We start from the raw sequence: 23,221 nt of genomic DNA, 5'->3' as shown, positions 1-23,221 counted from the left end.
AGATATTCTGTATTTGTGTGAATAAAGTTTCTCCTGAACATCATATGATCATAATATAAAGTTCCTCCGGTCACTCACAGCGGGGCGTCATGGCGGCGGACAGCGGCTCCAAGTCCTCACAAAGCCGGCGGAAGCGTCCCGAGCGGCGGCCGCAGCGGAGCGAAGAGCCGCCGAGGAGCCGCGGAGCGAGAGACCGGCGAGCCGAGAGAGAGACACCGAGAGAGAGGCACCGAGAGGCGGAGAGAGAGGCGGCGAGAGGCCGAGAGAGAGACACCGAGAGGCCGAGAGAGAGGCACCGAGAGGCGGACTGACGAGCGGCGAGAGACCGACTGACGAGCAGCGACGCGCTCCCTGGGGAGGAGGAGAGGGAGGAGGGTCATAGAGGGGGGGATAAGGTGGGAGGGCGGGGGGGGGGGGGTGGAGGAGGGGGGAGGGGCGGTTGGAGGAGGGGGGGGGGGGGGTGGAGGAGGAGGGAGGGGCGGTTGGAGGAGGGGGGGGGGGGGGTGGAGGAGGAGGGAGGGGCGGTTGGAGGAGGGGGGGGGGGGGGGGGCGCTCCGAATCGTCTGGATGGTGATGGTGGGTTGAGCTGCAGTTGGACTTTAGAACTTCTCCTTTCATTTGTTTTATTACCAGAGTTATAAATCAATAAAGTTAACAGGTTTCCTGTCTGTTGTTGTGGGTTCTTCACTGTCCTCATTGTGTTTTGTGAACTGCACACACTTCATAACTTTATTTATTATTAATTTTGTAAATTATGACGCGTTACTGTTTTTTTATTTTTTATTTTTGCCTTTCTGATATTTGGCCTCAGAGATTATTAACGTATTTATCTATCTATCTATCCACCTACCTACCTACCTACCAACCTATCCACCTATCCACCTATCCACCTACCTACCTAGCTACCTAGCTACCTACCTACCTACCTACCTACCTACCTACCTACCTATCCACCTACCTACATACCTACCAACCTACCTACCTACCTACCAACCTACCTACCTACCTACCTACCTACCTACCTACCTACCTACCTACCTACCTACCAATCTACCAACCTACTTACCTACCAACCTACCTACCTACCAACCTACCAACCTACCTACCTACCTACCTACCTACCTACCTACCTACCTACCTACCCACCTACCTACCTACCTACCTACCTACCTACCCACCTACCTACCAACCTACCTACCAACCAACCAACCTACCAACCTACTTACCTACCAATCTACCTACCTACCTACCTACCTACCAACCTACCAACCTACCTACCTACCTACCTACCTACCAACCTACCTACCTACCAATCTACCTACCTACCTACCTACCTACCTACCTACCTACCTACCTACCAACCTACCTACCTACCTACCAACCTACCTACCTACCTACCTACCTACCTACCTACCTACCTACCTACCTACCTACCTACCAACCTAACTACCTACCAATCTACCTACCTACCTACCTACCAACCTACTTACCTACCTACCTACCTACCTACCTACCTACCTACCAACCTACCTACCTACCTACCTACCTACCTACCCACCTACCTACCTACCTACCTACCTACCTACCCACCTACCTACCAACCAACCAACCTACCAACCTACTTACCTACCAATCTACCTACCTACCTACCTACCAACCTACCAACCTACCTACCTACCTACCTACCTACCAACCTACCTACCTACCAATCTACCTACCTACCTACCTACCTACCTACCAACCTACCTACCTACCTACCAACCTACCTACCTACCTACCTACCTACCTACCTACCTACCAACCTACCTACCTACCAATCTACCTACCTACCTACCTACCAACCTACTTACCTACCTACCTACCTACCTACCTACCTACCAACCTACCTACCTACCTACCTACCTACCTACCTACCTACCAACCTACCTACCTACCAATCTACCTACCTACCTACCTACCTACCAACCTACTTACCTACCTACCTACCAACCTACCTACCTACCTACCTACCTACCTACCTACCAACCTACCTACCTACCTACCTACCTACCTACCTACCTACCTACCTACCTACCTACCTACCAACCTACCTACCTACCTACCTACCTACCTACCAACCTACCTACCTACCTACCTACCAACCTACCTACCTACCTACCTACCTACCTACCAACCTACCTACCTACCTACCTACCTACCTACCTACCTACCAACCTACCTACCTACCTACCAACCTACTTACCTACCTACCTACCTACCAACCTACCTACCTACCTACCTACCTACCTACCTACCTACCTACCTACCTACCTACCAACCTACCTACCTACCTACCTACCTACCTACCTACCAACCTACCTACCTACCTACCTACCTACCTACCAACCTACCTACCTACCTACCTACCAACCTACCTACCTACCTACCTACCTACCTACCTACCTACCTACCTACCAACCTACCTACCTACCTACCAACCTACTTACCTACCTACCTACCTACCAACCTACCTACCTACCTACCTACCTACCTACCTACCTACCTACCTACCAACCTACCTACCTACCTACCTACCTACCAACCTACCTACCTACCTACCTACCTACCAACCTACCTACCTACCTACCTACCTACCAACCTACCTACCTACCTACCTACCTACCTACCTACCAACCTACCTACCTACCTACCCACCTACCTACTTACCTACCCACCTACCTACCTACCTACCTACCAACCTACTTACCTACCTACCTACTTACCTACCTACCTACCTACCTACCTACCTACCTACCTACCAACCTACTTACCTACCTACCTACCTACCTACCTACCTACCTACCTACCTACCTACCTACCAACCTACCTACCTACCTACCTACCTACCTACCAACCTACCTACCTACCAATCTACCTACCTACCTACCTACCAACCTACTTACCTACCTACCTACCAACCTACCTACCTACCTACCTACCTACCTACCTACCAACCTACCTACCTACCAACCTACCTACCTACCTACCTACCTACCTACCTACCAACCTACCTACCTACCTACCTACCTACCAACCTACCTACCTACCTACCTACCAACCTACCTACCTACCTACCTACCTACCTACCAACCTACCTACCTACCTACCTACCTACCTACCTACCTACCTACCTACCTACCTACCTACCTACCCACCTACCTACTTACCTACCCACCTACCTACCTACCTACCTACCAACCTACTTACCTACCTACCTACTTACCTACCTACCTACCTACCTACCTACCTACCTACCTACCAACCTACTTACCTACCTACCTACCTACCTACCTACCTACCTACCTACCTACCAACCTACCTACCTACCTACCTACCTACCTACCAACCTACCTACCTACCAATCTACCTACCTACCTACCTACCAACCTACTTACCTACCTACCTACCAACCTACCTACCTACCTACCTACCTACCTACCAACCTACCTACCTACCAACCTACCTACCTACCTACCTACCTACCTACCTACCAACCTACCTACCTACCTACCTACCTACCAACCTACCTACCTACCTACCTACCAACCTACCTACCTACCTACCTACCTACCTACCAACCTACCTACCTACCTACCTACCTACCTACCTACCAACCTACCTACCTACCTACCTACCTACCTACCTACCAACCTACCTACCTACCTACCTACCTACCTACCTACCTACCAACCTACCTACCTACCTACCTACCAACCTACCTACCTACCTACCTACCTACCAACCTACCTACCTACCTACCTACCTACCTACCAACCTACCTACCTACCTACCCACCTACCTACTTACCTACCCACCTACCTACCTACCTACCTACCAACCTACTTACCTACCTACCTACCTACTTACCTACCTACCTACCTACCTACCCACCTACCTACCTACCTACCTACCTACCTACCTATCTATCTATCTATCTATCTATCTATCTATCTATCTATCTATCTATCTGTCCATCTGTTTGCTTCTTTAAAAGGTTTTGATCTTTCTTTTGACTCATTTGACGAGCGGCTGAATAAAAGTAAAACTTTATTGATGTAAAACTTGTTGACGTTTCAGGAGAACGATTGATCGTCTTTATTGATCCTGTTTCCTTTGTGTTACTCCTCCACTATGCAGCTGCAAAGTCCAGGAGTTCCTGAAGTACACGTTCCATCATGGCAACGACTTCCTCACAACACAACGCCTTGAACTTTGACCCTCTTGCTCATAGACCTGCCCCAAAGGATTGTGGGTCAGAACAGCACAGCGCCCTGCTTTTTCTTCTGTTTCTGATGTCCTGTGTTTCAGGAGTATTTATTAATATTATTATTACTCTGGAGAAGCATCCTAAAGTTATTCAACAAGTTTGAAATGCAGAAGAAAATGTTTCTACGTTCATCACCTTCCGTTCACGACGTCATAAACGTCGTACAAGTGGGTCCATGTCTAGCTCCAGTCCCTCATGGGTCCAGTCCCTTCTGGGTCTAGTCCCTCAATTGGTCCAGTCCCTCATGGGTCCAGGTCTAGCTCCAGTCCCTTCTGGGTCCAGTCCCTCATGGGTCCAGGTCTAGCTCCAGTCCCTCATGGGTCCAGTCCCTCATGGGTCCATGTCTAGCTCCAGTCCCTCATGGGTCCAGTCCCTCATGGGTCCAGGTCTAGCTCCAGTCCCTCATGGGTCCAGTCCCTCATGGGTCCATGTCTAGCTCCAGTCCCTCATGGGTCCAGTCCCTCATGGGTCCATGTCTAGCTCCAGTCCCTCATGGGTCCAGTCCCTCATGGGTCCATGTCTAGCTCCAGTCCCTGACTTACTATTTCAATGTCAAACTACTTCCTGTTCTCTGAATAATTTCCTCGGGCAGAAAAAAGGTCTGTCACTTTTCATTCAACAAGAACAATATTGCAGTGTGTGTGTGTGTGTGTGTGTGTGTGTGTGTGTGTAAACATTCCTGTAGCCAGGAGTCACCGGTCAGTCAGCTGGTAAACACACACCTCACAAAAGAGCTGACGTGATACTCATTAACTCCACTTTCAACACACACAACACACAACACACAACACACACACACACACAGACAAACACATACACACACACTCACACTCACAGGTAATCATTTACCGACTGATGTTGGTCTTTTTTTGCTTCATTTGAATTAAATATTAAATCACATGACAGAAAGAAGATGGCCGCCGTCTGTCTCTGAGCTCAACGGCTCCTGAGACACAGAGGAACGCGACAGCGGGTCTACAACGTTACAAACATACAGCTGGTCTACAACGTTACAAACATACAGCCGGTCTACAACGTTACAAACATACAGCCGGTCTACAACGTTACAAACATACAGCTGGTCTACAATGTTACAAACGTACAGCCGGTCTACAACGTTACAAACATACAGCCGGTCTACAACGTTACAAACATACAGCCGGTCTACAACGTTACAAACATACAGCTGGTCTACAACGTTACAAACATACAGCTGGTCTACAACGTTACAAACATACAGCCGGTCTACAACGTTACAAACATACAGCTGGTCTACAACGTTACAAACATACAGCCGGTCTACAACGTTACAAACATACAGCCGGTCTACAACGTTACAAACATACAGCTGGTCTACAACGTTACAAACATACAGCCGGTCTACAACGTTACAAACATACAGCCGGTCTACAACGTTACAAACATACAGCTGGTCTACAACGTTACAAACATACAGCCGGTCTACAACGTTACAAACATACAGCCGGTCTACAACGTTACAAACATACAGCTGGTCTACAACGTTACAAACATACAGCTGGTCTACAACGTTACAAACATACAGCCGGTCTACAACGTTACAAACATACAGCCGGTCTACAACGTTACAAACATACAGCCGGTCTACAACGTTACAAACATACAGCCGGTCTACAACGTTACAAACATACAGCCGGTCTACAACGTTACAAACATACAGCCGGTCTACAACGTTACAAACATACAGCCGGTCTACAACGTTACAAACATACAGCCGGTCTACAACGTTACAAACGTATTTCAGTAATAAACTGTTGCTCCATCGTCTCTGCTAAAGTCTCAATAATCAACAAAGTGCTGACATGAAGGTTTTGCTGAATCAGCAGAAATATAATAAAGAAAGATTCATACGGTCAGTAGGTCAAAGAAAGAGAAGTCAGACAGTAATTATGCTTTCACACTGGTTTCACACTGCTTTCACACTGGTTTCACACTGGTTTCACACTGGTTTCACACTGGTTTCATACTGCTTTCACACTGGTTTCATACTGGTTTCACACTGGTTTCACACTGGTTTCACACTGGTTTCACACTGGTTTCACACTGGTTTCATACTGGTTTCATACGAGACACAAACGAAACTCAACATTTAGAGAAGGAAAATCATTATTGTGTAGAATATTCTCCTTTTAAACTTTGCTGATGAACCAGATTAACTTTCATTATGAGGATCAAACTATAAGAGAAACACAGTAGAAGACAGTAGAGAAACACAGTAGAAGACAGCAGAGAAACACAGTAGAAGACAGTAGAAAACAGTAGAGAAACACAGTAGAAGACAGTAGAGAAACACAGTAGAAGACAGTAGAGAAACACAGTTGAAGACAGTAGAGAAACACAGTAGAAGACAGTAGAAAACAGTAGAGAAACACAGTAGAAGACAGTAGAAAACAGTAGAGAAACACAGTAGAAGACAGTAGAGAAACACAGTAGAAGACAGTAGAAAACAGTAGAGAAACACAGTAGAAGACAGTAGAGAAACAGACTGGACGCCATCGTCCTGAAACAGGAAGTCAGGTCTGACGGTATCGATTACATCATAATTACTTCCACCTGCACTAACTCAAGGTCTGGAAGTGATCGGTGTTATTGAACACACACACACACACACACACACACACACACACACACACACACACACACACACATATAGATTGAACAAATAGCTCTTACCTTTTTGTGTTTTTGTAAAATATAAAAATGAATCCAAGACTTTTCCTTAAAACTGTGACATCTTGGTCACAATGTGTGTGTGTGTGTGTGTGTGTGTGTGTGTGTGTGTGTGTGTGTGTGTGTGTGTGTGTGTCTGCGTGTGTGTGTGTGTGTGAAAGTATGTGTGTGAGCACGTGTGTGTCAGTGAGCCGGTTCTTTGAGCTCCACCAGTTGCAGTCTTGGTTTTTGGACCTTTAGTTTCTACTGTGTTCTACGGCTGCTGCGAGAGGTTCTACTGGGTTCTACTGGGTTCTACTGTCCTCAGGTCGCTGCAGGTTCCTTCCTCCTCTGCCCCGCTTGATGTTCCGTCTGTCGGGTTCTACAGGGTTCTGCTGCCCCTCAGTCTGCCGGGTTCTCCTACCCGTGGTTCTGTCGGACTCGACTGGGTTCTATCCGTCTCTACTCTCCTCCAGCAGCTCCGGGACTTCTGCTCCTCGTTTCCTGTTTGTTTTGTTTTCTAGCTGCAGCAGGAAACGGTCATCTTTTCCTGTTCCTCACCGACGACCCCCAGCACACACACACACACACACACACACACACACACACACACACACACACACACACATACACACACACACACACACACACACACACACACACACACACACATACACACACACACACACACACACACACACACACACACACACACACACACACACACACACACACATACACACACACACACATACACACACACACACACACACACACACACACACACACACACACACACACACACACACATACACACACACACACACACACACACACACACACACACACACACACACACACACACACACACACACACACACAGGCCTTGATGATTGGTCGTCCCTGCAGCAACAGCGCCCACTGGTGGAGGTTTCAGGTTTGCTCATATCAGTATTTATTCATGCAGAATGACCTCATCGGACCCGCCCTCGGCCTCTGATTGGTTCACCAAAGTTAACCCGAGTTTCAGGGTTCAGATCTTCTTTTTTGAAATGTGAAGATAGATGATGGAAGATTGCTGCCGCTGTTAAAATGTAACACGCTAAAGAAAAAGGGTCACGAGCTGTTTTACGTCATCAAAAGTGAAAGAATAAGAATTCATCATCCAGACCTCTGATGATTATGAACACACACGCAGTGAAGGTTTATTATCATACCAGAAGCTTTTTATATAAAGAAACACACGTGTTACTCCAGTTTTATCAATAAGAATTTCACAATCAAGACGATTCAGAATCAATAAAACTGATTGGCTACAGACTTAGAGAATAGTTTAGTAAATCAACTGTGTGAATATGATATTTGTTTGTTTCCTGTAACAAACTCAACCCAAAGAAATCTACATGAAATGAGAAAACTCCTGAATTTGACCCAAGATGATAAAATCACATAATTTTAAATAACGATCACAAAATCATGAAACAATGATGCAAAGTTTAAACTTTTGCTGTTGTTAGCACTAGCATTCTAGCATCAGCATGCTAACATCAGTATGCTTACATTAGCATGCTAACATCAGCATTCTAGCATCTGCATGCTAACATCACTATGCTAACATTAGTATGCTAACATCAGCATTCTAGCATCAGAAAGCTAACATCAGCATTCTAGCATCAGTATGCTAACATCAGCATTCTAGCATCAGTATGCTAACATCAGCATTCTAGCATCAGTATGCTAACATCAGCATTCTAGCATCAGTATGCTAACATCAGCGTTCTAGCATCAGCATGCTAATATCAGAATTCTAGAGTCAGTATGCTAATATCAGCATGCTAACGTCAACATGTTAACATTAGCATGTTAACAGCAGCATGTTAGCATCAGCCTGCTAACATGAGCTAATAAGCATGAAAGATAAAATCATCACCATGGACACACAACGTTTTTATTGACCCATCCGACAGCTTCCTGTACCTGCAGACCATAAAGAAACAAATCATATAAAATAATAATTAATGTGCCAATTAATCAGTTCAACAATATTTTAGCAGCCAAATGTCTGAAAGAAGAAGTGCTCATAAAGAAAAAGAGACCAAAAGCTCACATGCATTTATTAAAGAAAGTGTCAGAGCAACAGCTTCCTGAAGCTGTCAGGGAAATGTACTTTAAAGTACATGGAAATACAATACTTCAGTAAAGTACGAGTACCTCATATCTGTTCTAAAGTACATATCTACTAATGTACTTTGTTATTTCCACTACTGGTAAACACAAAGTATCTGCTGAAGAAAAGACTGGAGGAGTTAAACATACTTCACCTGCTGTAAGCTGGACGCTGCTCCTCACAGTACTTGAAGGAGACGCTCAAAACGATGATGATGATGACGATGATGACGATGATGATGAACACAATGAACACAATATGACCGAAGACAACAACTGAAGAAGAGGAGAGAGAGAGATGAAGATCAGGAGGTCAACGAGTTGAGAAGTATGTTCCTCTTCATCCAGAAGTCCACAATTACTTCAAACCTCAGGTAGTGAAGGTAGTGAAGGTAGAGAAGGTAGAGAAGGTAGTGAAGGTAGTGAAGGTAGAGAAGGTAGAGAAGGTAGTAGAGAAGGTAGTGAAGGTAGAGAAGGTAGAGAAGGTAGAGAAGGTAGTGAAGGTAGTGAAGGTAGAGAAGGTAGAGAAGGTAGTGAAGGTAGTAGAGAAGGTAGTGAAGGTAGAGAAGGTAGAGAAGGTAGAGAAGGTAGTGAAGGTAGAGAAGGTAGTGAAGGTAGTGAAGGTAGTAGAGAAGGTAGAGAAGGTAGAGAAGGTAGAGAAGGTAGTGAAGGTAGTGAAGGTAGTGAAGGTAGAGAAGGTAGTGAAGGTAGTGAAGGTAGAGAAGGTAGAGAAGGTAGTGAAGGTAGTGAAGGTAGTGAAGGTAGAGAAGGTAGTGAAGGTAGAGAAGGTGGTGAAGGTAGAGAAGGTAGTGAAGGTAGTGAAGGTAGTGAAGGTAGAGAAGGTAGTGAAGGTAGTGAAGGTAGTGAAGGTAGAGAAGGTAGAGAAGGTAGTGAAGGTAGTGAAGGTAGAGAAGGTAGTGAAGGTAGTGAAGGTAGTGAAGGTAGAGAAGGTAGTGAAGGTAGAGAAGGTAGAGAAGGTAGTGAATACTTTTACCTTCTGGCGTTCTGGAGACGGGAGCTGGAGCATCTGGTTGAAATGAACATAAAGCACATAAACAACTGTACATAATATCTTACAGTATATAAGTATATAACAGGAGTGAAGGTACAGAAGGAAGCACCTGGTTCCACAGCAGGTCCTCTGCTTGTAGTCGCTGGAGCAACACCAGAAATATTATGAGTTATATACTAGATAATAATAATAAGATGAAACTGATGACACAGTTATAAAAGTCAAATACTGTGCAGAAAACACAATTATGAACTCACCTGAAGCCACAGCAGGTGGACTGGTAGTAACTGGTTTCAATCAGAAATGTTGTGAATTATTTCACAGGTGATGATACATAACACACATAATAAACATCTAGAGATGAGCTGGTGATAATGAAGGAAACCAGTTCTTTATTATTATTTATTATGTTATGTGAAAGCATCTTAAGTTACACAACAGCTCCCTTGCAGGCTCCGCCCCTTCAGCTTCATCAAGGTTGATGTTCACGTGTATGCAGATGATACGAGTTCATACCTTCATGCTCCACGTTAATCACCTGTATTATAATAACGTTAATCATGGTAATAGTTACCTTCAACACCCCCACAGTGCTGAATATGTTCAGTAATGATGTTAATGTGTTAGTAATAATGTTAATAACCTTCATGTTTTAGTAATCATGTTCATATTTACCTCCAACTCCTCCACAGAGGCCTTCACACTGCTCCACAGAGCTGAACATGTTCCCGTTGGACGCTCCGCCTCTGAAGTGGAACCCCTCACACCTGGAGCTCGACACGTTGTAGAAGAAGACGGTGGGCGGGTCCTGAGAGGGCGGGTCCTGAGAGGGCGGGTCCTGAGATGGGGATGGGGGTCTCTGACCGTAGTCCACGGGCCGATAGCAGAGATCTGACGGGACGGAGGAACAGGTTCATGGTGTGTGGCAGACAGGAAGTCATCCTCAGAACATCAGAGAGGTCTCTTACACTTCTCGCTGCAGAGCGCCTCGCAGCCCTCGCGGCTATGGAACGAGTTCCCGTTGGACCCGCATCCGCTGAAGAACCGCTCACAGCTGTAGCTGGTCCGGTTGTAGAAGAACCGGGGCACTCCGGTCCGGCAGCTGCTGAAGGACCCCCGGTCCTCAAAGTCACGGCATCGGAGGACTGGAGGGGAAGAAGAGACTACCTTTACTACCTTCAGTACCTTTACTACCTTCAGTACCTTCTCCACCTTTACTACCTTTACTACCTTCAGTACCTTTACTACCTTCAGTACCTTCTCCACCTTTACTACCTTTACTACCTTCAGTACCTTCTCCACCTTTACTACCTTTACTACCTTCAGTACCTTTACTACCTTCAGTACCTTCTCCACCTTTACTACCTTTACTACCTTCAGTACCTTCTCCACCTTTACTACCTTTAGTACCTTCAGTACATTCTCCACCTTTACTACCTTTACTACCTTCAGTACCTTCTCCACCTTTACTACCTTTACTACCTTTAGTACCTTCAGTACCTTCTCCACCTTTACTACCTTTACTACCTTTAGTACCTTCAGTACCTTCTCCACCTTTACTACCTTTACTACCTTTAGTACCTTCAGTATCTTCTCCACCTTTACTACCTTTACTACCTTCTCTACCTTTACTACCTTCTCTACCTTTACTACCTTCAGTACCTTTACTACCTTCAGTACCTTCTCCACCTTTACTACCTTCAGTACCTTTACTACCTTCAGTACCTTCTCCACCTTTACTACCTTTAGTACCTTCAGTACCTTCTCCACCTTTACTACCTTTACTACCTTCAGTACCTTTAGTACCTTCAGTACCTTCTCCACCTTTACTACCTTCTCTACCTTTACTACCTTCAGTAGCTTTCTGGTTGGATTAATAATCTTAAAATATTTATATTTGCACCAAAAGAAGAGGATAAATGAAGACGATAGCCTTCCTCACGTTGTTACATATAACAGACCATAGACTGCCGTACCACCATCTTGTTTTCTGTATTTAATGCAGACCCATTGAGGTCCTGATCGACACCCCGTTCACGCGCTCACCTTCGTCGCTGCTCTTGGGGTACACGGCGATGCTGGCGCTCGGGTCTCGGGGCCTTGAGAGCCGGCTCCGGTTCAGACAGTCGACCAGCAGACACTCGGCGGAGCCGCTGAGCGGCGTGGACACCACGGCCACGTGGCAGCCCGGTTCTGCCACACAATCCTGCCGGCAGCTCGTCTCGTCCGTGCTCTCCGACAGCCGGATCAGGTTGTAGTTCCCGGAGACGAGGCAGCGAGCCGGATCGAGGCCCCGACCCAGACCGGGCCGGACCGGGAGGACGAAAGCCAGCAGACAGAAGCAGCGCCCAAACAGACGCGTCTCCATCATGGCTGCAGTCCACACGTCTTCCACTCCGAGGGAATGAAAGTTAAACCTGAATTACACCTCACAGCAGCACACATTCCTGTTAAAAGCTGACTTAGAAGTCAGAGAACATCGCCGACATAGCAGGAGAGGGAGTTGCTTTTGGCTTCACATAAAAGGTTCACAGGGCGTGGTATTAAACTCTACCTTTAAATGTCGACCGACCGGAATATTCATTTAATAAAGGTGTCAAACTTCATGCTTATGGCGGTGACTCATTGAAAAAACATCTTTCCTCTCTGAGTTTTGGTTCTTTTAGAACCCAACCCCCCCCCCCCCCCCTCCCCCCCCCCCCCTCCTGAGGGGGCAGACTGAGCGATTGTTGCATAAAACTATAAATCATAGCTTGCGTCATGAAATAGCCCCATTGGGTCTATTAGGTCTAGAGGGTCTAGAGGGTCTATTGGGTCCATTGAGTCCATTGGGTCCATTGGGTCTATTGGGGCTATTAGGTCTAGAGGGTCTATTGGGTCCATTGGGTCTATTGGGTCCATTGAGTCCATTGGGTCTATTGGGGCTATTGGGGCTATTGGGCCTTAATGCAACCTCACCTGAATGTTCTCTGCTCTAAAGCCCTAAACAGCCGAGTGGTTGCGACACACTTTTTAGTTTGGAGAGGACCTTTCCGAGGAAAGGGCCTGACAACAGGGAGGTTTCCAGAAGGCTGAGCGTTCCAGCACGAGCCAATACAACCAGGACGATCTGCCTCTCTGCTTTGTGGACTGAAGCTTTGAGTTTCACGATTTCGACGTCACCATCTTGTGTTCCAGAGAGAAAAACACTTACACAGATTCAGCAAACATTTATTTACAGCGTTTTCAAAATAAAACAATCAGGACGTTTTTTTTGTAGTCACTGTGACCTGATGAGAAAAGATGTCGTTATGAATCATTCAGCTTCCCTTCACAATAAAACTCCTTGAGTTAAAGAGGAGATGTTCAGACGTAAGCTCTGCTGTCTGAGGCCGGAGACGCTCGGTAGATCTTCTGTCCTTCACTCGTGGACGAGAACTTGTATGAGAACTGCCTGCAGGAGGAAACCAGACATTACAACCAAAAACACTGATTGATCATCTTGTAAACAACTCGTACTATGATTCAAACTAGGACTCAAACTAGGATTTAAACTAGGACTCGTACTATGATTCAAACTAGGACTCATACTAGGACTCGCACTAGGACTTGTGCTAGGACTCAAACTAGGACTTAAACTAGAACTCATCGCACTAGAACTGGCACTAGGACTGGTACTGGGACTGGCACTAGGACTGGCACTGGGACTGGTACTGGGACTGGCACTAGGACTGGCACTGGGACTGGTACTGGGACTGGCACTGGGACTGGCACTAGGACTGGTACTGGGACTGGCACTAGGACTGGCACTGGGACTGGTACTGGCACTGGCACTGGGACTGGCACTAGGACTGGTACTGGGACTGGCACTAGGACTGGCACTGGGACTGGCACTAGGACTGGTACTGGGACTGGCACTAGGACTGGTACTGGGACTGGCACTAGGACTGGCACTGGGACTGGTACTGGGACTGGCACTGGGACTCCTGGACACACTGGTTCCTCTACAGCAGCAGTACCCTGCAGACGGGCCGGGCGGCGTCCTCCTGCAGGAGCAGCACAGCAGAGAGCCTCCCAGTACGGCCAGACAGGAAGCGGCCCAGCCCAGGTACAGACCAGTGCCCAGCTCGAACCTGCAGAACCAGAACAGCCTGTTTAAACTCCTTAAATAGTGTAAATGGTACTTAAATCCACAGTTAGAATGTGTTGTGCCAAACAAAAAGAAAAGGGAAACCATCTCCATGAAGTATTCCATCAAAGGATTTCATTTGTGATGACTTTCTGGGTCGATTTGGATTCACAAAATAAAACAACTCACATTTGAGGATCAATAACTTTAAATACAATCAATAATATTAGAAGTAATTTCTACGTTTTGTCCCAACAAGTCATATTCTATACATCCTTTATCATCCTCTTCTCTGGGTCGGGTCTCGGGGGCAGCACCCTGTACTCCTGCAGCACCCTGTACTCCTGCAGCACCCCGTACTCCTGCAGCACCCTGTACTCCTGCAGCACCCCGTACTCCTGCAGCACCCTGTACTCCTGCAGCACCCTAAACTCCTGCAGCACCCCGTACTCCTGCAGCACCCTGTCCTCCTGCAGCACCCCGTACTCCTGCAGCACCCTGTACTCCTGCAGCACCCCGTACTCCTGCAGCACCCCGTACTCCTGCAGCACCCTGTACTCCTGCAGCACCCCGTACTCCTGCAGCACCCTGTACTCCTGCAGCACCCTGTACTCCTGCAGCACCCTGTACTCCTGCAGCACCCCGTACTCCTGCAGCACCCTGTACTCCTGCAGCACCCCGTACTCCTGCAGCACCCTGTACTCCTGCAGCACCCTGTACTCCTGCAGCACCCTGTACTCCTGCAGCACCCTAAACTCCAGCAACAAAGTCCAACTCGTGTCCTGGAACTTGTTTCCAGAGCTGGTGCTGTGCCAGATAGATAAAAAAATCTACTTAACTATCATTGATTGGATTAAATCAATTAACTAAAATCAAAGGAATCAAAGGAACCACTGACCGGACTCCTCCGTGAAGCGGGTCGTAGAACTCATGGATCACTCTGGCAGCAAACCAGGACACTGCAGTCAGAGTGAAGACACCTGAGGAAGGGAACCACATGAGGATGTGAGGACATGAGGACGTGAGGACATGAGGATGTGAGGACATGAGGACGTGAGGACATGAGGATGTGAGGACATGAGGACATGAAGCTGATATCTGATACCAGCTGAGAGGCAGATCAATAACTCCATGAGCTCCCTCACCAGACAGGATGAACAGGACTCCTCCGCTCAGGGCGAGCTGGTCCTTGAGGCGCTCAGAGGTTCTGCCGATCCGAGTGCACCTGAGTCCCAGAACGGAGACGATGATGGAGGCCAGACCGACCAGCAGGGACATGACCATCAGAGCCCTGCAGGCCTGCAGGTGAGCTGCAGACAGGTCATGCATTCACTTATTGATGTATTCACTTATTCATGTCTTCATGTATCTCCCGAAACCACATTATGGATGGATGGATAGAAACCAGCCAATCAATCAACCAACCAACCCACCCTAACATCTGATCCGCTTGATAAGCAAGGTGCATCATGGGAACTCACCCGGCAGCCCGAGCACCGTCTTGAAGCGGCTGCACTGGATGGATCCCATCGACGTGGCGACGCAGCTCATCCACAGACCCTCAAACTGCCGCTGGCTGGTGCTCACCGACTCCTGCTGACTCCTCACCTTCCACACCTGGGAGGAGGTGCAGCTGGACTGCAGGCACCAGGACGCTACGCCCAGAAGCAGACCGGCCACCTGCAGGCCCACCGCCATGCTGCTCCGCCTCCACCTGGAGAAGCCTGGAGAAGTCTGGAGAAGCCTGGAGACACCTGGAGGCACAACTGGAGAAGCCTGGAGAAGACTGGAAACTCCTGAAGGCAGCTAGAAACACAGCAGGAAGTCAACAACAGAGTCAACAACAAGCTCCTCCCTGTGGGGTTCCTCAAGGTTCTGTTGTGGATCCTTCATGTTTTTTGTTCACACACGATGTGAGTTTCAGAGTTATGTTTATGGACCACATGAGACTCTGATCCTCGTACCTTAACACAGACACACACACACACACACACACACACACACACACTCACACACATTTCAAACTAAATTGTGAAATAAAGGAAATATCCGTGTTCTTATCTCTTCGCTTCGTTTCAAGACTTTTAGCTTTTAGTGATTCATTCTGATTCTTCATGAAGAACCGTAAATCCATCCAGACCGCAGTATAAATACACACACACGCAGTAAAAATACACACACACGCAGTATAAATACACACACACGCAGTATAAATACACACACGCAGTATAAATACACACACACGCAGTATAAATACACACACGCAGTATAAATACACACACACGCAGTATAAATACACACACACGCAGTATAAATACACACACACGCAGTATAAATACACACACGCAGTATACGTCTTATTATAGATGTAGGTATAGTACATCCTCAGTGAACTTCTTACCTTCTGGTTCTTCTCTGCAGCCGTTTGTCCGGTTAGTTCCAGTGAAGCGGTCTGGACCTGGTCTCAGTGAACCTGGTCTCATGAAGCGGGTCTGGACCTGGTCTCATGAAGCGGTCTCAGTGAACCTGGTCTCTTGAAGCGGTCTCAGTGAACCTGGTCTCTTGAAGCGGTCTCAGTGAACCTGGTCTCTTGAAGCGGTCTCAGTGAACCTGGTCTCATGAAGCGGTCTCAGTGAACCTGGTCTCTTGAAGCGGTCTCAGTGAACCTGGTCTCTTGAAGCGGTCTCAGTGAACCTGGTCTCTTGAAGCGGTCTCAGTGAACCTGGTCTCATGAAGCGGTCTCAGTGAACCTGGTCTCATGAAGCGGGTCTGGCTCTGAGGGGTCAGTGACCCAGCGATCCGGCGCTGAACACACGTTGACATGAACTGCAGGTTGACCTCTCCTGGAGGCGCCTGGTGGAGTCTGACCAGCAGAGGGCGCCGCACAATGAGGAGGATGAGGAAATAATAAAATGTCTTTGTTCATTCTCATGTGTTTCATAGTCAAATGTGCTATGAAATTAAAAAATGAATACACATAAATTATTTAGTATTATTTTCTAAATTCTCAAACAGTTAATTATTATTATTATCAGGTCCAGTGACTCCGTTCTGTGTGTGTGTGTGTGGACTTTAAACTGTCTGCTTATCAAACTTCATGTTTATCAGGTAAATGTTCAAGTTAAAGACAAAACTAAAAACCTTTAAAACTCTCAAAGTTCAGAAAAAAATATTTTACAGACTCAATCAGGACTGAAAATATTCATAAACGTACTTAAAGATCAGTCATTTTTAAAAATATATAAAAATGAAGATAATCTGGATTTTGTTTGTTTTCCCTGACCGCTGTGAAGGGGGCGGGGCTTAGAGGGAAGCTGATGACATCATGAGTAAATAAACAGACTCGCTTTACATTATTTTTGTTTTATTTGAAAGAAAGCAGAAAGAAACGACTTCATCTCATTTTTAGAGAGAAAGTGATGTGAATTTAATATTTAATTTGTATTAAAGCCTTAAATTAATTGTTTAATTCTTAATAGTTTAACGATAGAGATTATTTCTCTGAATAATAAACAGACGAGAACAAAAAACAGTCAAAGAGAAAAACAATAAGGTTTATTATCTGAATAATTGCAACACATGATGATTGTTTATAAATACGAACGTGAGTCTCCCGGTGGCTCGGCTTCTGTACATTTATACATCTTTACACGATTTCCCAGCAGCCCCGGAGTTCCAGCGTCCTACACGGCTCCGCCCCCTCCGTTAGCTCCGCCCCCTCCGCTTCTCAGGTCGTGCCAGCGCTTCACAAAAGGTTCTCGGTTCTTCCAGATCTGCTCGTGACCGAACAGGATGTACCAGCTGATGAGGGAACAGAGAGCATGATGGGAAGTTACACCCCTCCACCAATCACAGACCTTCTTCATCATCATCATCATACAGGCGCCAGCTGAAGTCATAACCACCAGACTCCATTGATGAAAACACTGATTTGAGGACTCTGGTGTTTGTGCGTTCAGACTTTAAAGGTTCGGTTCTTTGCTGGAACACAAACTTCCTGAACGCCTCCATTGAGTCATGTGACTCACATTCCAAACAAGGCTCCGCCCAGATGAGCCGCGTGGTCGAAGAACTTCCATCCCATAATCACACCGGCCGTGTCCATGGCGACGATGGCCTTCAGCGCCTGCAGACAGAGAGAGAGGATGAGATCGCTGCTGTCAGTCAGGCAGGGGCGGGTCAGGGGGCGTGGTCGGGGCGGGTCAGGGGGCGTGGTCGGGGCGGGTCAGGGGGCGTGGTCGGGGCGGGTCAGGGGGCGTGGTCGGGGCGGGTCAGGGGGCGTGGTCGGGGCGGGTCAGGGGGGCGTGGTCGGGGCGGGTCAGGGGGCGTGGTCGGGGCGGGTCAGGGGGCGTGGTCGGGGCGGGTCAGGGGGCGTGGTCGGGGCGGGTCAGGGGGCGTGTCTTACATTGGCGGCGCTGAAGGTGAACATGGGGAGGAAGATGACGGCCAGCTTGGCTTCAGGCATCTTGGTGCAGACGGCGGCCAGGACGGCCATGATGGCTCCGGACTGAGGACACAACACAGACGGGTCATGGACCAGAACCTTCAGTCATAGTCCACCAGTTGTTCCATTACAGCTGGTTCTGGTCTGAGTGGTTCTGGTCCAAGTGGTTGTGGTCCAAGTGGTTCTGGTCCCAGTAGTTCTGTTCTAAGTGGTTCTGTTCTAAGTGGTTCTGGTTCTAAGTAGTTCTGGTCCCAGTAGTTCTGGTCCCAGTAGTTCTGGTCTCAGTAGTTCTGGTCTCAGTAGTTCTGGTCCCAGTAGTTCTGGTCTGACTTACGGCTCCCAGAGACGGGCCGAACCTCCCGGTGGCCGTCTTGCACACATAACTGAAGAACGTAGAAACAACACCTGAAACAGAAAAGATCAGAGTAAACTTCAACAACACAACAACACACAGACAGACAGGTGTGTGTGTGCAGACAGACAGGTGTGTGTGTGCAGACAGGCAGGTGTGTGTGTGCGCAGACGGACCTGCAGACAGGTACACGGCCAGGAACTGCTCTCGGCCCAGCATGGACACGGCGCTGGAGGAGAAGCTCCACAGAACGTACATGTTGGCGGCCATGTGGAAGAAGGAGAAGTGGCTGAAGGTGGAGAGCAGCATGGGAGAGCACAGCGTCTCTGAGGGGAGAGGAACAGGCAGACAGGCAACAGTCAGACAGACTGGCAACAGTCAGGCAGACTGGCAACAGTCAGGCAGACAGGCAACAGTCAGACAGACTGGCAACAGTCAGGCAGACAGGCAACAGTCAGACAGACTGGCAACAGTCAGGCAGACTGGCAACAGTCAGACAGACTGGCAACAGTCAGGCAGACTGGCAACAGTCAGACAGACTGGCAACAGTCAGGCAGACAGGCAACAGTCAGGCAGACAGGCAACAGTCAGACAGACTGGCAACAGTCAGGCAGACTGGCAACAGTCAGACAGACTGGCAACAGTCAGGCAGACTGGCAACAGTCAGACAGACTGGCAACAGTCAGGCAGACTGGCAACAGTCAGACAGACTGGCAACAGTCAGACAGACTGGCAACAGTCAGGCAACAGTCAGAACAACAGCAGTCAGACAACCGTCTGTCAGCAACAGACTCACTGGACGCCGGGTTGGAGGTGAAGTATTTCATCATGGAGCGCTGCAGAGCCGGAACCCTCCAACAGCAGAACACGATGGCGTTAGCAGCAATGATCCCTGGGAAAAGAGACTAACACTATGAATCCAGATCATTACACGACGCTCATGGGACTGAAGGGGAATCCAGGTTCTGGATGTTAAAGGTGACGTCGTCTCACCTGTGACCGTCTTCTGACCCTCGCTCAAGCTGTTCCACCATTGGTTGATCTGAAACACAAACAGCCAATCAGGGCTCGGCCTGTGGATCACACCCGGTACCAGCCTCAGACCCGGTACCAGTCTCAGACCCGGTACCAGTCTCAGACCCGGTACCAGCCTCACACCTCACACCCGGTACCAGCCTCACACCCGGTACCAGCCTCACACCTCACACCCGGTACCAGCCTCACACCCGGTACCAGCCTCACACCTCACACCCGGTACCAGCCTCACACCCGGTACCAGCCTCAGACCTCACACCCGGTACCAGCCTCAGACCCGGTACCAGCCTCAGACCTCACACCCGGTACCAGCCTCAGACCCGGTACCAGCCTCAGACCCGGTACCAGCCTCAGACCCGGTACCAGTCTCAGACCCGGTACCAGTCTCAGACCCGGTACCAGCCTCACACCCGGTACCAGCCTCAGACCCGGTACCAGCCTCACACCTCACACCCGGTACCAGCCTCACACCCGGTACCAGCCTCAGACCTCACACCCGGTACCAGCCTCAGACCCGGTACCAGCCTCACACCCGGTACCAGTCTCAGACCCGGTACCAGTCTCAGACCCGGTACCAGCCTCACACCCGGTACCAGCCTCACACCCGGTACCAGCCTCACACCTCACACCCGGTACCAGCCTCACACCCGGTACCAGCCTCAGACCTCACACCCGGTACCAGCCTCAGACCCGGTACCAGCCTCACACCCGGTACCAGCCTCAGACCCGGTACCAGCCTCACACCTCACACCCGGTACCAGCCTCACACCCGGTACCAGCCTCACACCCGGTACCAGCCTCAGACCCGGTACCAGCCTCAGACCTGACGGCTCACCTCTTTGCGGACGTCTCCTCGTTTCTGAGGTCGCAGCTTCTCCAGCCAATCGGCTCGGACCTCGTGGAAGTAGCTGTCGACTCGAGACTTGAGAGACTCGTACTGCCAGATGGCCGCCGAGCCGAAGGAGCAGCCTGTAAACTGAGATGGAGTTAACGCCCGTCTGTGAGCTCGCCGGTGACAAACAGACACACAACAGTGAGACAACAACAACAAGAGAACAACAGCAAGAGAACAACAGACAGACAACAGACAGACAACAGCTGGACATGTACAGCAACAGTCAGACACATACAACAGGCGTAGACAGACAACAAGAGTCAGAAACACAACAACGTCCGCAGCAACAGGTAAACGTCTCCACCTTACCCCCACGGTGAAGACCAGCGGTCTGAAGAGCCGGCCAAAGGCCCGGGGCGAGGTGGGCGGAGCCCGGTGCTTCGCGTGGGGGGCGGGGGCCCGGCGCTGGGCCAGAGCCTCCGAGGCCTCCGCCTGGGGGGGAACCAGCTGCTCCACCTTCTTGGGCTCTGGTTTCTTGACGGCTTTCTTGAAGCCGCACCGCTGCTGGAGGCTGTGAGGACACCTGGTGGACCAACGGGACCGTTCAACAACAGAGAACACCTGAGCTACGCTAGCTACCCAGCTAATGTTGTGTTAGCAACCCAGCTAATGTTACTTTAGCGAGTTAGTGTTATCTGGTGTGTTAGCAACCCAGCTAATGTTAGAGACATAAAGAGAAACACAAAGAGACACAATACTAACAGAGACACACAGAGCTAACACACACACACAGACACATATAGCTAACAGAGCTAACACACACAAACACACACACAAACACACACACACACACACAGACACATATAGCTAACAGAGCTAACACACACACATAGACACAGACACATATAGCTAACAGAGCTAACACACACACACAGACACATATAGCTAACAGAGCTAACACACACACACACACAGACAGACACATATAGCTAACAGAGCTAACACACACACAGACACATATAGCTAACAGAGCTAACACACACACACACACACACACACACACACACACACACACACACACACACACATATAGCTAACAGAGCTAACACATAGACACAGACACATATAGCTAACAGAGCTAACACACACACACAGACACATATAGCTAACAGAGCTAACACACACACACAGACACATATAGCTAACAGAGCTAACACACACACACACACACACACACACACACACACACACACACACACACACAGACAGACACATATAGCTAACAGAGCTAACACACACACACACAGACACATATAGCTAACAGAGCTAACAGACACACATATAGCTACCGAGCAAACACACACACACACACACACACACACACACACACACACACACACACACAGAGCTCACAGACACACACAGAGCTAACAGAGCTAACAGCGCAAACTCCAATCAGCGGACGACTTCCGGTCAGTTCCCCGGAACAGAGCCCCTCTCCCTGGCTGTGCTCACTGACCTGTCCCCCCTCGCGGAGCTCCGTAAAGCATCGTGTCCGCTCCGCGCGAGCAAAACCGCACAGCTCCTCCACGCCATGACGCCGCTGACCCGCAGCGCGGCCACCACTACCGGGGCGGCGCGGCGGCGGACAGCGGGGCCACAGCGACCCCTGGAGGACGGAGGCGTAAAATTATTTATATTTAAAATAAAAAGTGATTACTTTGTATGTATTATAAATTACAATACAATTCCTGTATTTCCATTACTTCACTTTTCTTTCTTTCTATTTTAAATATTTTCAAATTTGACTCATATTTTGGGGATTTCTTCTAATATCTTTTCCGATATTTTGCCCCTGCTTTCTCTCTACTGAGCTCGTTCAGGCGCTAAATGTTTTGCCTGTTGGACTAAAATAAAAACTCAGAGTGAAATTGATGCGATTTATTGAAAAGTTTTCCGTCCACAAAGAATAAAATGCTTCACAAGTGTTAGTGAGAAGTTTCCTACTAAAGAGATTAAAATATTACAGACAATAGAGACCATGATGACACACCTCCCCAGGTAACAATGCAGCCCCGCCCACTTTCTGTACACCTGATTTCCTCATCTGAGATCATGTTTTGTCTGAATAAAGATCATTTTTTGCTGAGCAGTAGAACAAAGCAAAGCATCATGGGAGCTGAGAATGAAATCAAACAATAAAGATCAGAGTCCTCTGTTATAAACGCGTTTATGTTTTTATGCATTTTACTTTGTAGGAGGGCGCAGAGGGGCG

The 23,221-nt window shown here is 48.4% G+C and overlaps 5 protein-coding genes and 1 long non-coding RNA gene across 6 annotated transcripts in view; all 6 read right to left on the bottom strand.

Annotated features, from left to right (window-relative positions):
* exoc3l2b (exocyst complex component 3-like 2b) overlaps window positions 1-112 on the bottom strand; it is a 22,960-nt gene extending 22,848 nt beyond the window's left edge. The window contains exon 1 of the mRNA XM_068584880.1: window positions 79-112. The gene's annotated coding sequence lies outside the window, so the exon portion shown is untranslated. The remainder of the gene's footprint in view (window positions 1-78) is intronic.
* An 8,780-nt stretch (window positions 113-8,892) lies between these two features.
* Window positions 8,893-10,329, bottom strand: LOC137790554 (uncharacterized). The gene is made up of 4 exons (XR_011077933.1): window positions 10,282-10,329; window positions 10,155-10,187; window positions 9,316-9,436; window positions 8,893-8,971 (listed from the first exon to the last, which is right to left on the bottom strand). It is a non-coding gene; the product is annotated as an uncharacterized lncRNA (long non-coding RNA).
* A 5-nt stretch (window positions 10,330-10,334) lies between these two features.
* Window positions 10,335-12,559, bottom strand: LOC137791093 (protein AMBP-like). The gene is made up of 5 exons (XM_068585800.1): window positions 12,219-12,559; window positions 11,141-11,317; window positions 10,848-11,063; window positions 10,430-10,459; window positions 10,335-10,348 (listed from the first exon to the last, which is right to left on the bottom strand). The coding sequence occupies exons 1-5, from the start codon at window positions 12,541-12,543 to the stop codon at window positions 10,335-10,337; spliced, it is 762 nt and encodes a 253-aa protein (XP_068441901.1). The 5' UTR covers window positions 12,544-12,559.
* Window positions 12,560-13,467: 908 nt separating this feature from the next.
* LOC137790553 (claudin-1-like) lies at window positions 13,468-15,978 on the bottom strand. The gene is made up of 5 exons (XM_068584900.1): window positions 15,762-15,978; window positions 15,426-15,590; window positions 15,179-15,260; window positions 14,171-14,284; window positions 13,468-13,605 (listed from the first exon to the last, which is right to left on the bottom strand). Exons 1-5 carry the CDS (start codon window positions 15,976-15,978, stop codon window positions 13,518-13,520), a joined length of 666 nt encoding a protein of 221 aa, XP_068441001.1. The 3' UTR covers window positions 13,468-13,517.
* LOC137790444 (uncharacterized) lies at window positions 13,689-14,145 on the bottom strand (the record flags this gene model as incomplete). Its single annotated transcript, XM_068584689.1, has 2 exons — window positions 13,689-13,693; window positions 13,755-14,145. Coding segments are annotated over 2 exons (396 nt in total), but the record flags the coding sequence as incomplete, so codon positions are not given.
* A 1,835-nt stretch (window positions 15,979-17,813) lies between the features above and the next one.
* On the bottom strand, window positions 17,814-22,594 carry parlb (presenilin associated, rhomboid-like b). Its single transcript, XM_068584893.1, has 10 exons — window positions 22,466-22,594; window positions 21,316-21,529; window positions 20,947-21,087; window positions 20,070-20,118; window positions 19,873-19,968; window positions 19,253-19,402; window positions 19,059-19,129; window positions 18,686-18,787; window positions 18,309-18,406; window positions 17,814-18,081 (listed from the first exon to the last, which is right to left on the bottom strand). Exons 1-10 carry the CDS (start codon window positions 22,540-22,542, stop codon window positions 17,964-17,966), a joined length of 1,116 nt encoding a protein of 371 aa, XP_068440994.1. The 5' UTR covers window positions 22,543-22,594; the 3' UTR covers window positions 17,814-17,963.
* Window positions 22,595-23,221: the final 627 nt, after the last annotated feature.

Source organism: Clinocottus analis, unplaced genomic scaffold (genome assembly GCF_023055335.1).
Source record: "Clinocottus analis isolate CAN_PGR_092001 unplaced genomic scaffold, fCliAna1.0.p SCAF_2, whole genome shotgun sequence".
Classification (NCBI taxonomy): domain Eukaryota; kingdom Metazoa; phylum Chordata; class Actinopteri; order Perciformes; family Cottidae; genus Clinocottus; species Clinocottus analis.
The sequence above is the reverse complement of the archived record's forward strand: the minus strand, read 5'-3'. Positions and strand labels throughout refer to the sequence as shown.